This window comes from Accipiter gentilis, chromosome 16, assembly GCF_929443795.1.
Source record: "Accipiter gentilis chromosome 16, bAccGen1.1, whole genome shotgun sequence".
Taxonomy (NCBI): Eukaryota; Metazoa; Chordata; class Aves; order Accipitriformes; family Accipitridae; genus Astur; species Astur gentilis.
The window spans coordinates 29,805,678-29,817,725 of record NC_064895.1 but is presented as its reverse complement, the minus strand read 5'-3'; the positions used below and the strand labels follow the sequence as shown (position 1 = coordinate 29,817,725).

The 12,048-nt window shown below is 54.2% G+C and overlaps 1 protein-coding gene across 2 annotated transcripts; it reads right to left on the bottom strand.

Annotated features, from left to right (window-relative positions):
* Window positions 1-268: 268 nt before the first annotated feature.
* On the bottom strand, window positions 269-11,377 carry PBK (PDZ binding kinase). Of its 2 annotated transcripts, none has more exons than XM_049819081.1 (8): window positions 11,309-11,377; window positions 9,935-10,004; window positions 8,762-8,852; window positions 7,998-8,140; window positions 6,088-6,257; window positions 5,025-5,154; window positions 3,152-3,328; window positions 269-845 (listed from the first exon to the last, which is right to left on the bottom strand). In XM_049819081.1, exons 2-8 carry the CDS (start codon window positions 9,981-9,983, stop codon window positions 640-642), a joined length of 966 nt encoding a protein of 321 aa, XP_049675038.1. In that variant the 5' UTR covers window positions 9,984-10,004; window positions 11,309-11,377; the 3' UTR covers window positions 269-639. The 2 variants fall into 2 exon arrangements, with proteins under 2 accessions (XP_049675038.1, XP_049675039.1); XM_049819082.1 differs by lacking the exon at window positions 11,309-11,377 and adding an exon at window positions 11,265-11,279.
* Window positions 11,378-12,048: the final 671 nt, after the last annotated feature.

The window sequence follows — 12,048 nt, the reverse complement described above, 5'->3', positions numbered from 1 at the left end:
CCTAGAGATTGTTTTTTCTTTCTTGACCCTAGACCCTTTTCTACCATGGTATGATTCTGTGTAACAAGCTGTTGTGTCAGGAAACCTTTTCCTTGAGCTTGCAGCTGTTTTCCCTCAGTAATGTTCTTCTGTTAGCTGGGACTGTGCCCTGACCACCTCAGGAACACAAGTACTTTTACAGGAGAACCCCCACCAATGCTCGCACATACCTGGCCAGACACACATGCTCCTTGGAGGAAAAACCCACCACTTTCACATCGAGATTAAGAAAAAAAAAAAATGTATTTCTAACATCTCAGTCACTAAGCTGTTGTTAATTCAACACAAAGAGAGAGGGAAGGGTTTTAAAACAGCTGTAACATGACAACTAAAAGCAAAACTGTTGCACAGAGCATGTAGCTTATTTAGGAACAAGTGCAGGTGCAAGAGGATTGCTCTAGAAGCAGAGCAAGCCCTAGTCACCTCAGGCATGCCCTTAAACCAGGGGTTAGAGTTCAATGAGTTTAAGCTCTAGTTTTTAAGTACACAGAGCAGGTTTCACATACTAGAAGGCTAAATGCTGCAAGAGCAGCCTTACTCTTCTAAGTTCAATCCCTCAGCTCCTGCACCCACAGCATGGGTATGGGGGCTTGGATGCTTTTACTCCTGGGGCAGACTTGCCTCCAGTGCTTCCACAATGCATGCAGCTGAGGGACGCTTCTTGGGGTCCTCACTGGTGCAGACAGAAAAAAGGTCGATCATGTGCTGGTAGGATGAGTCCAGTTCCTCCATGTTGAGGGCTGGGCGGGTTCCCAGGGCTGCATAATATGCTTCCTCATCGAAGCAGTCTTCATCAAAAGATTCATCTGCACAAGAAAGTAGCAAAGGTGTTGGGAAGGGTGCTGGAAACTGCGCTGCTCCCTTGGGTCATGGGGCTTTGCTCCCTGGCTGCCCCTCATGCATCACAGGATGGTTTGGGTGGGAAGGGACATTTCAAGTTCATCTAGTTGTCCCCCTGCCATGAGCAGGAACATCTTCAACTAGACCAGGTTGCTCAGAGCCCCTGTCCTCATAGTAGAGGTGTTCCAACCCTCAGATCATCTTTGTGACCTCCTCTGGACCCGTGCCAACAGGTCCATGTCTTTCCTGTGCTGAGGACCCCAGAGCTGGACGCAGGACTCCAGGTGGGGTCTCGCCCGATGGGAGCAGAGGGGCAGAATCCCCTCCCTCGACCTGCTGGCCACGCTGCTTGGGATGCAGCCCAGGACACAGGTGGCTTTCTGGGCTGCGAACGCACATTGCCGGGTCACATCCAGCTTTCATCCACCAGTACCCCCAAGTCCTGCCTTGCAGGGCTGTGGTGGGCTGTGACCTTCATCTCAGCTTTGCTATTCCTTTGTTATCCCTAATTACTGTCTAGGATACATCATTACTTTGACTTAAATCACTTATTTTGAAGCTCTATCTACCCCCTTTCTCCCAGGAGAATAACTCTGAGTCACCCCTGCAGAGCTGGCTGGGAAAAAGCTCTGCAGCCAGGAGACACTGAGAGCAGGAGAGTGAGGAAAAATCCCCTGGCTGCCTAGAGACCGAGTCAGAAAACACAAGCCAGCCTGCAGGTCCGTGCCAGCGCAAAGGCTGAAGCAAGAGTTTTCCCAGCACAGCCCATAGGATTCTTAGCTTTGTATCACTCCAGGGCACAGATCTGCCTGCAGGCAGCCGTTAAGAGCCCCTGCCCATCCCATCCACTCCCTGCCTTGGCTGCTCGGTGTAACTCTGAACAACAGGGTGGCCAAGAAGGCCAACAGCATCCTGGCTTGTATCAGAAATAGTGTGGCCAGCAGGAGCAGGGAAGTGATTGTTTCCCCCATACTCAGCACTGGTGAGGCCACACCTTGAATACTGTGTTCAGTTTGGGCCCCTCACTGCAAGAAAGATGAGGTGCTGGAGCATATCCAGAGAAGGGCAACAAAGCTGGTGAAGGGTCTAGAGCTTATGAGGAGCGGCTGAGGAACTGGGGTTGTTAACCTGGAGAAAAGGAGGCTGAGGGGAGACGTTATCACTCTCTACAACTAACTGAAAGGAGGTTGTAGCCAGGTGGGGGCCAGTCTCTTCTCCCAGATAACAAAAGGACAAAAGGAAACAGCCTCAAGTTGCACCAGGGGAGGTTTAGATTGGATATTAGGAAAAATTTCTTCACTGAAAGAGTTGTCAAGCACTGGAACAGGCTGCCCAGGGAAGTGGTTGAGTCACCATCTCTGGGGATATTTAAAAGACATGTAGACATGGTGCTTAGGGACATGGTTTAGTGGTGGACTGGGCAGTGCTAGGTTAACGGTTGGACTAGATCTTAAGGGTCCTTTCCAACCTAAATGATTCTGTGACAAAGCCCTGCTTCTCCTGTGCTTTGTCAGAGATGTGCAGGTGTTTGGCAGCCTGGGTACAGCCCTGAGCACCCTTAACCTGGGCACAGCACACTTTCTTTAGCTTCCCTTTTCCAAAAAGGCTCAGCTGCCTCAAATATTTTTGTGTACTATTTCAAGCACAATGTCATTTTAAGATTTTCTGGCTGCCTCATTTTGGTGGTATCTCAACAGCATCCACCACACAGCTACAGCCTGACAGATTGCTCCTACACTGCCATGACAGCAGAGGACATGGGATGGAGCCGGAGGACAGCCGAGCACACTGCAGGGCTCTTGGGGACATCTTTCAAGCTTACCAAACTGCGCTGATGGGCATCTGAATTTCAAAGAGCTTTATCCAGCTGTTAGACAAACAGCTGGAGCACTTAAAGAGCACTGGTTTGCAATGATTAGTTACCATCATTTATCAACTTCTTATGGTGGAGTTAAGCCAAACGAAGTTGAAAGCAGCCCAGGCCTCTGCACAAACACTGGAGGAAGCCGGCAAGCACCCGCTGCAGAGCAGCCTTGGGGTAGTGCCGAGCACCTCGGTGCTGCAGCAAACTCCCCACTGAACTCCCCGTGAAGAGAGGCAGGGCTGGGAGATGCAGCAGGCACAGACACACGCTTGCAAGCCCCTTGGATGGCATCTCTGGGAGACCCAGCATTTTGGGGGTACTAACACATGCTGCAGATATCAATCCTACTAAGAGAGGAAAGCATTTCTAGGAGCAGAAGTTGCTCACCAGCAAGGTATAGAAACAAACCTTCATCATCAGGGTTGTCGTCCAGGTTGAGGTGGGGCACAGAGAGGGTCATCATTTCCCAGAGAGTCAGCCCAAAAGGGAAGATGTCAGCCTTGTCGGTGATCACACCATCATCCTGCAGGGCTTCCTTGGGCTTCCAGGGCTCAGTGCCGATGTAGTACATCTCTGGGTCACTCACTGGAAGGAAACACCACAGCTTCAGTGCCTGCTGGGACTTGCAGACACTAAGACACAGTCACAGCTCATCACACAGCAGGGATTTAGCCTGTCAGTTAGCTCAGGTGTGCTGAAGCCATAGGGCAGGATCTTTTAGGGGCCTGAACCTATTTTTCATTCGTATCTGTGTAGTCTCAAAGCCCCTGTATCCTGCGGCTTGCTCTGCAGCAGTGCCAGACCCACCGGGGCTCATGCTTCTCCTCCACAGGCCTGGCAATGTGCATTGGGGACTGCGGAGAAACCTCTGTGAGGAGATTTCACAGTGGAGCATCCGAGGCCACGCAGAGCATGGACAGAACAGAAGGCCAGAGCTGTGCTCTGTAGCTTAATCCTGCTGTAAGACACCCCACAATGAAGAAGTGAGAAATTGCCTGTGTTTTACCCAGGTTTCTCCCTTCCTCAGCTTGGCCCCTGCTGGGGAAGCAGGAGAGATGTGACAGCAGTCACAGGGCACCTTGCCTAGACAACACCAGGGGACAAAGCCAACCTGACCCTGGTCCTCACGAGGCTCTGTCAGCCTCCACCACACAGTGCCTCCTGCCAGCCATGCAGTCCTCCTGTTTTCTTTACTCCAGCCCAAACCAAGTTCTCACCACTTTGTTCAATTTAATGCCTCCTTGATCTTAATTAGCCTTGGGAGAGTTGAAGTGATCAGCTCTCAGCCCAACGAAGAGAAAAATCAGCTCTGACTTGATCCCTTATATCCCTTTCTCAATTACAGGCCCCACTCCCCAGAGGAGAGTGCCACATTTCCACCCAGCTCTCCCTAGCAAATTCCCGAGCTGTCAGCAAATCTCAGCTGTTCAAGAAACTTGTTCTCTTGGAGGGCTGATCTTCAAAGCCCAGCCTGTAACAAGAAGCGAATGCCAAAATCCCTCAACACTTCACGGGTTGTTGTGCTTTAATCCTTGGCTACCACACAGACAGGGACCCAGCACCGTCGCTGTTGGTGGGTGCCAGTCGTCTCCTCAAGACCATGAGGAGGCAAAGCCAAAATCAGGGCTGGGTGGAGAGGATTTCTTCCTGTTAAACCAGCCCAGAAACTGATACTTTAACCACACTCCTCTCCAGGAGATTACGCTGGGGCGCTGCCTCCAGCTCTCTTGCTCCTTATAAAAGGCAACAGCTACTAATAAAAACGTAATAGAGCAGCTTTATAAATTATGAGGCTGTCGCAGGCCCAAGCGCTGTGTAAAGCAGTGGAGAAAAGCATTCTTGTAATTAACCCAAACACATTCCTGCTGTTCACAGCCAAGCCACGACGCCATTAGACATCTGCTTCTCATTTACATGAAGTCTTTATAATGCTCACAGTTGGCTTGTGCGTCCTTCTAGCCCTACGAGAAAGATTCATTTACTTAATTCTCTGGCAAGAGCATCTCAACAGGGTCCAGCAGGGCCTGATCCAGCATCCTGTGTACAATGGCATTCCTGCCCATGGGAGTGAATGCGTGAGCATGGAAGGGCACAAAACAGATGTCACAAGTCTGGAGAATTAATGCTGGACCTTCCGAAGATCCCCTTCACCTGCACATGCTGCAAACCACGAGCCAGTCCTTCCCTCTGAGGACACGGAGGGGTGTGTTCGCTCTGCTCCCGGAGCCAAACTCTGGCAGCCACCATGCATTCAGGTCCCCTTTCCCGCAGCCCGACCTACCAGTCATGTTCTCATCCAGGGGCAGGGACACTCCCACATCACAGATCTTGATGGCTTCAAAGTCACCTTTAACGACCACGTTTGAAGACTTGATATCTCCGTGGAGCAGCTTCTTATCATTGTGAAGATACTAAGCGGCAGAGAGGAGTCATTAACACCTACTCACAGATACAGCCATGGAGAGGCAGGAAGAGCCATTTAGACAGCAAAGCACCAACTTCTTAATGTTTAACAAATTTAGCCTTAAAACCTCGAGGATGGGTACCTGTAACATGTACAAAACAGGGCAGATTGTTCCACCCAGCCTAGTTTTGGAGGCCTATGGTTGCCTTTTAGTGAAAGACTGCAAGAAGCGCCTCTAGCAACAAGTACTTGAGAGTGGGTGTGAAGCCCGGGTATTAGCTGATGGCCAAGCACACATCTGCTTTATCCCAGGAGCTCAGAGCTGCGTCTCCCCAGCAGCAATAGCACAGGACTTGCTGCCATGGCCAGGTCAGCCTGTGCTTTACCAGGACCACTGGCATAGCCCAGGGGGAGGCTCAGAAGCCATGCCGTGTTCAGACAGAGCACCGCTGAGTCTCCATTCCCTCCTTTTTTCCCTAAAAGCAACCTCAGCGCAGCAGTGGTTACTGCAGCTTGGTGAGAGGAGGTACACAAGCGGCACCAGCTGGCAGCCACGGACATCAGCTAACCATTTTCACTGCCAAGACCAGCTTCCTGCAGCTGCCTGGTGCAGCAATAAGGATGCAGGAACCAGCAGCCAGCTGGCTAGTGAGCAGGGACAGCAGGTAGTCCCAGGGGAGGGCAGCAGGACATTCGTGACAAAAACTCCATTGCATTCCCTTTTATATTACTTCAATCTCAAGCTTCAGGGCTCGGTTTTTCACCTGAGTCTGTACAGCACCCCGGTAAAAAAACCACCCACCAAGGCCTTATACGAAGTGTCACAGCATCTGCTCTCCATCTGCCGGCACGGCCCTCACACACCAAATTAGTTTATTTTTCCAGTGTCACCAGTGTATATGATTCCACACAGAACAGCTATGGTTAATATTAAACATACCTTCAGCCCCCTCGCCATGCTCAAGGCAACTTTGAAAATCGTGGCAGCAGGGAAAGGGCCCAACCGTTCTGCACTTCTTTCTTCAATTAAGTCATTGAGAGATTTTTCTCCTCCATACTCCATGGCCAGACACATGCTTCCATCATTGGCCTCAGTAAACGCACGGTAACCTTCCAACAAAGACTGATTTGTTAGAGAGCCGAAGCAGTTTCTGCGTGCTTGCCAGTCCAATGGAGCCAGAGCATTTGGGGCTGCTACCCAGGTGCTTGCCAGTGGCTCCGACCAACCCCAAACAAATTCACATGCCGGGGGGACCTGGCTTGCGGCTTTACATGGCAAGGTGAAGCCACAGGAATGTCTGTGGAGACCTGCGTGGGCATGAGCCACAAACCTTGTCGAGGTAAAGGGGCTCCCTCCTCCAGGAGGGCACACAGACACCCCCCTGTTGCTTCCCAGGTCAGCTTTGCACCCTGTGCCAGGGTCAGGGAGGTTTACCCAAATCTTTGCGGGACAGAGAACCAGGAGAAGGGAGGGAGGACAGCGGCAACAGATCTGCAGAACAGACGTTCCCAGTTGCAAAGATGAGGGGCCACAGAAGCAAGACAAAGGGCGGGGGGGGGGTGTGTGGTGGTGGTGTGTTTGGGAAAGCCAAGCCCCCATCTCACAGGGGCCATTTCACAAGGTTAAGACTAACGCCACGTAATCTTTCCTCCTCCATGTTTTACTCCTGTCTGCAAACAATATTCTTCAGGTGGAGTTATAAATGGCAAAGTCTTGCATAATGGCATAACAAAAGTCTTATCCTGCTCGTGATTTACAGCACCTTTTACAAAAAAGCAGTGAAATGCTTGCAGTGTGAAAGGTCAAGACTATCTTTGCTCTTAATTTCCTGCCAGAAGCAAGACATGCCATTTTAAGGATACAAACAAAATTCCTTGCATGCAGGATTTCTAACACAAGGGACCACAACGAGATAGTTTAAAGCACAAATAAGAGGATAAAGTCAGAGAAAGCTGCTGTTCTGACTGGCAGGAGAGATTTTAGACAAGATAAGATCAGAAATTAAACACAGACTAAAGCAGCTTCTCAAAACATTCCTACCATTGAGAGCCAAGAGTCTCACAGAGCCTCAATTTTCACTCACAAAGGTGTGTCATCAGGGTGAGACCCGGAGTCTTATTCCACACACAGAAGCCATCCCAAATATCACTAACATATTGCCTGTCCTCTGCAACTTTACAGTCGTCTCTCCCTTCCCTGAGGCCATAAGCTAAAGCTGTGGTGCTGGCCCAGCCCTGGGGTGGACAGTGGTTTCTCCAGAACCAACCCACAGCTCTCATGCCAGAGCTGCCCCGCAGCACAAAGCTGGCAGCAAGGCACCTCTCAGCTCCCAGGGCCGCCCTAGCACACCAGCGGCCTGTGAGTCCCACCGTAACCGTTTCTGTAGGGTAACTTACCCAGATAACCACCTCTCAGTGACCAACGCCGATCTCAACAGGCAACGAAGCACCAAGGGCCGTCTTCTGCCACCAACCGTGCTGCCCCGGCAGCCCAGGAGCACTTCTAAGTCCCCATCACACAGGGCAAGACTAAGTTGATTTAATAAGGTCCACAGTGGGCCCAACCAAAGGCGCAGGCAGCCTGGCAACCCATCTTCTAAGCATAAGGTTGGGGCAAGCACGCAGCGATCCTTCCCCTGTGCATCCTCCCAGCCACCACACCCCGGGGCTCCAGACTTCCAGAGCCAGTTGGGGAGGTCTGTAACCCATAGCCCTCGGTGCGAGAGGAACCCAGAGCCAGGGAGGGCAGAGAAACCCTGCAGCAGCCTCATGTCCCATCAGCTGGCTCCAGAGTCAGCTCCAACAGCTTGGTTTGCAATTGAAGCAACACAGGCTGTGCTGGAAACTTACCCACGATGTTGGGGTGCTGGAGGTTTTTCAAGATCTTGGCTTCTTCATTCAGTCTCTGCTGATAGATGCTCTGCTGGCTCCTGTTGCATTTGGAATTAATTTTCTTCACAGCCCAAGGGGAGCGAGACAAACCTCTGGGAGATCTGCATGGGAAAACCCACACATCTCAGAACCACTCCGTTCATAAGTGGCACCATGGTTAAAGCTCACACAGGTCACTGAGGAGCTATTCTGGAGAGCTCCTGCCTTTATTTTGTGGAATTAATAAAGAACAATGCTAAAATAAACTAAAGTTTGCTAGTACACACACCACAAAGGCACATAGTAATGCTTTGCCCATATACAGTGCTCCTCCATTGAATTTTCAAGCATTTTAGAAAAGAAGATTTGTACGGATTTTCATTTTCAGGTGGAGGAGCTGAGGCTCGGGGAGGAACGCAGCTTGCCCAGCAGGCCACAGGAGAGCCAGGAACAGACCCCAAATGCCTGAATTCCAGGTCAGGGAAAGGCTGATGGAATTATCCCAGAACGATGGGCTCATACCAGAACGATGGGCTCCTTCCCAGCACCAATACCTCCAGCACACACAAGACAGCTGGAAATCCCACACCCCTTCCTCGACTCAAGTGCCCATTTGAAGGGGTGCAGGCAGCATCAGAAGGTCGGTGATGGCAGCACTTTCCATCCCCTATATTATTCTAGAGGAAAAAAAATGCCAAGCCCTGTTCCCAAGCAGCACCTCATGCCTGCGCTCTCACACGTACCTTTTCATCAAGTAGACGTTGACCCCAGTGCCGTATCCAAGCTTCTGCATGAAGGGAGAGGCTGGGATGGTGACAGAAACTGCGCCCCCATCTAAAAAGAAAAGAGAAACCCAGCCTCACAAATGACTCCATACTGCAGATCAAACAGCAAGCAGCAGCTTCTCACTGGGAGCTCTGATGCTCTTATTACAAATCACACTTATGATTCCGCCGTATGCGCTGTGCTATATGCAGAAGGAGCTTGGATTTTTAGAAGAGCTCCTTTCCAAACCGCCTTTCCCCCCAGTATCTTACCAAATTCGAACTCCAGTCCCACCGAGCTGTCACTACCACCCTCGTTAGGTTTCTCACCCAGGACAGCTCTCTGTAAAGTGCTGTGCAATGTTTTATACTCAAGCCTCATCTTAGACGCAGCTTTTTGGTTCGTATCTACTCTCTGGGCTCAGCAACCATAACTGGGTTTGACTGGGATATAATTAATTTTCTCCACAGCATTTTGTATGGGGCTGGGTTTTGGATTTGTGATGAAAATGGCATTGATAACAACGCAGGGACAGTTTAGTTATTGCTGAGCAGTGCCTGCACAGCATCAAGGCCTTTTCTGCTTCTCACACTGCTCTGCCAGCAAGTTGGCTGGGGGTGTGCAAGGAGTTGGGAGTGGACACGGATGGGACAGCTGACCCCAAATGACAACAGGGATATCCCAGACCATATGATGTCACACTCAGCAATAAAGCTGGGGAGAAGGAGGAGGAAAGGGAAGACGTTTGGAACAATGGCAATTGTCTTCCCAAGTCACCGTGACGCAGGATGGGGATGGCCAAACACACCTGCCTGCTGATGGGCAGTGGTGAATGGACTCCTGAGTTTGCTTTGCTTGTGCATGCAGCTTTTGCTTTACCGATTAAACTGGTTTTATCTCAGCTCCCGCGTTTTCTCACTTTTACCCTTCTGATTCTCTCCCCCATCCTGCCGGGGCGGGGAGGGGAGCGAGCGAGCAGCTGAGTGGTGCTGAGCTGCCTACCAGGGTTAAACCACGACACCCACCCCAACAGGCTGGTTTAACATCCATTGCCCCCCACCCCCGTGGCAAAGCACAGAGCCCCCAAAGCGTTCTGTTTTCCCGCCAGCCCCTCTGGCAAGATTTAGGGCTCGTGCCCGAATGCGACTCACCAGATTTCTCCCTGTGGGCCAGGCTGTTTTGAGACTTGAAGGCTTCCATTGCTGCAAACTGTCCTGATCCCTACAGCAGAGAGGAGAGACTTTATTACACCTCCACCCCAAAAAAGGCTGGAGGGAACCACTCAGGAGGACGAGCTGTGCGGTGCTCAAGCCCTAATCCACGCAGCGGCATTACAGATACCAAGACAGCACATCAAAGGACATAAAATAACATGAATTACACCCTTTGGGAGTTCCCAACTGCTAATTTAGCTTCTCCCGGCGCTGCTCAGCAAGCGGGTTTGACAGCTGAAGCGGGGATGTCCTTTCCAGCACGCCCAGCTCCGTGGGGTCCCTCCTTCCCCCGTGTCACCCCGCAGCTTGTCACCGCTGTGTCTCGGGTGGGGCTGACCCCCCCCCCGGGCCGGCTCGCAGAGGGGGAATGAACCCCGTAACGGGTCTAGGGGTGGGGGGGGCTCTGAAGTCAGGCAAGAGTCTGGGACCAGTGCCCTAAGGGAACTGGCAACCGATGTGGCACAAAGGGAAGGAGCTGGCGGGGGCGGGGGGGGGGGCGTCCCCAGGCTGTCCCTATCAGAACAGCCCCCCCCCGCCCCAGCCTTCAGCACAGCCAGCACCACGGCGGGGGTGGGACTGAGGGTCCCACCTCTGGGGTGAAGGCGGTGGGGGGCAGGCAGGAGAGGACTGCTGGGGGTGAAGGGGGGGTCCTAGGGTGGGGGGGCAAGCAGGAGAGGACTGCTGGGGGTGAAGGGGGGGTCCTAGGGTGGGGGGGCAAGCAGGAGAGGACTGCTGGGGGTGAAGGGGGGGGGTCCCAGGGTGGGGGGGCAAGCAGGACAGGACTGCTGGGGGTGAAGGGGGGGGTCCCAGGGTGGGGGGACAAGCAGGAGAGGACTGCTGGGGGTGAAGGGGGGGGGGTCCCAGGGTGGGGGGGCAGGCAGGGGAGGACTGCTGGGCGTGAAGGGGGGGGTCCCGGGGGGGGGAGCAGGCAGGGGAGGACTGCTGGGGGTGAAGGGGGGGGTCCCGGGGTGGGGGGGCAGGCAGGGGAGGACTGCTGGGGGTGAAGGGGGGGGTCCCGGGGTGGGGGGGCAGGCAGGGGAGGACTGCTGGGGGTGAAGGGGGGGGTCCCGGGGTGGGGGGGCAGGCAGGGGAGGACTGCTGGGGCCATCTCCGGGACTGATGGGGGGGTCCCGGGGTGGGGGGGCAGGCAGGGGAGGACTGCTGGGGCCATCTCCGGGACTGATGGGGGGGTCCCAGGGTGGGGGGGAGACAGGAGAAGGCTGCTGGGGTCCCATCTCCGGGGGTGAGGGGGGGGGGGTGCAGAGACCTCCCGGGTCCCACCTCAGGGGCCGGGGGGGCCCGGGCCGTTACCTGCCGCAGCCGTTTGAATCCTTCGCGCGGGAACCCCGCCCCTTCCTCCCCGCTACGGCGGCCGCGGGCGGACAAAGCACGGCGGAACGCGGAGGGGGTGGGTGGGCGGAGTCAAATCTCGGCGGGGGCGGGGCCTATGTGGGCTGGGAGGGGCTTGAGTTGGGTCTCCCAAGCCGGGGGGGAGGGGGGGGGGCACAAAGGTCTCCCGAGTGCTTTTGGGGGAGGAGGGGGCTGTTGGGGGCCCCCGAGGCTTTGGGGGGTATGGGAGAGGGCACCGGGGGGTGGGGGGGGGGGTCTCTGGGGGGTCCCCAAGCCCTTGGGGGGGCCATGTAGGGTCCCCGAGCCCCTGAGGGGGTCTCTGGGGGGTCCTCAGCCTGGGGGGGAGGGTCTCTGAGGGGTCCCCAGGCCCTTGGTGGGGTCTCCATGGCATTGCCAACCCCTTTTCGGGGAGGGGGGGGAAGTCTTTGCTGGTCCCCCAGGCCATGGCGGGGGGGTGTGTGTGTGTGTGTGTGACCCTGGGGTCCAGCCCTTGGTGGGTCTCCATGAGGTCCCCAAGCCCTTGGGGGGTCTCTGGGGGGTCTCCAAGGCCTTGAAGGGATGTTTCTGGGGAGCCCCAAGCCCTTGGGGTGGGACTCTGGGGATGGGGTGGGGGTTGGTGCTCAGGCACCCCAGGATGCTCTGTACCCCGCCCCCCCCCAGCACTCAGGGGCTTCTTGAACCAGGGCTGAGCCAGACCCAGG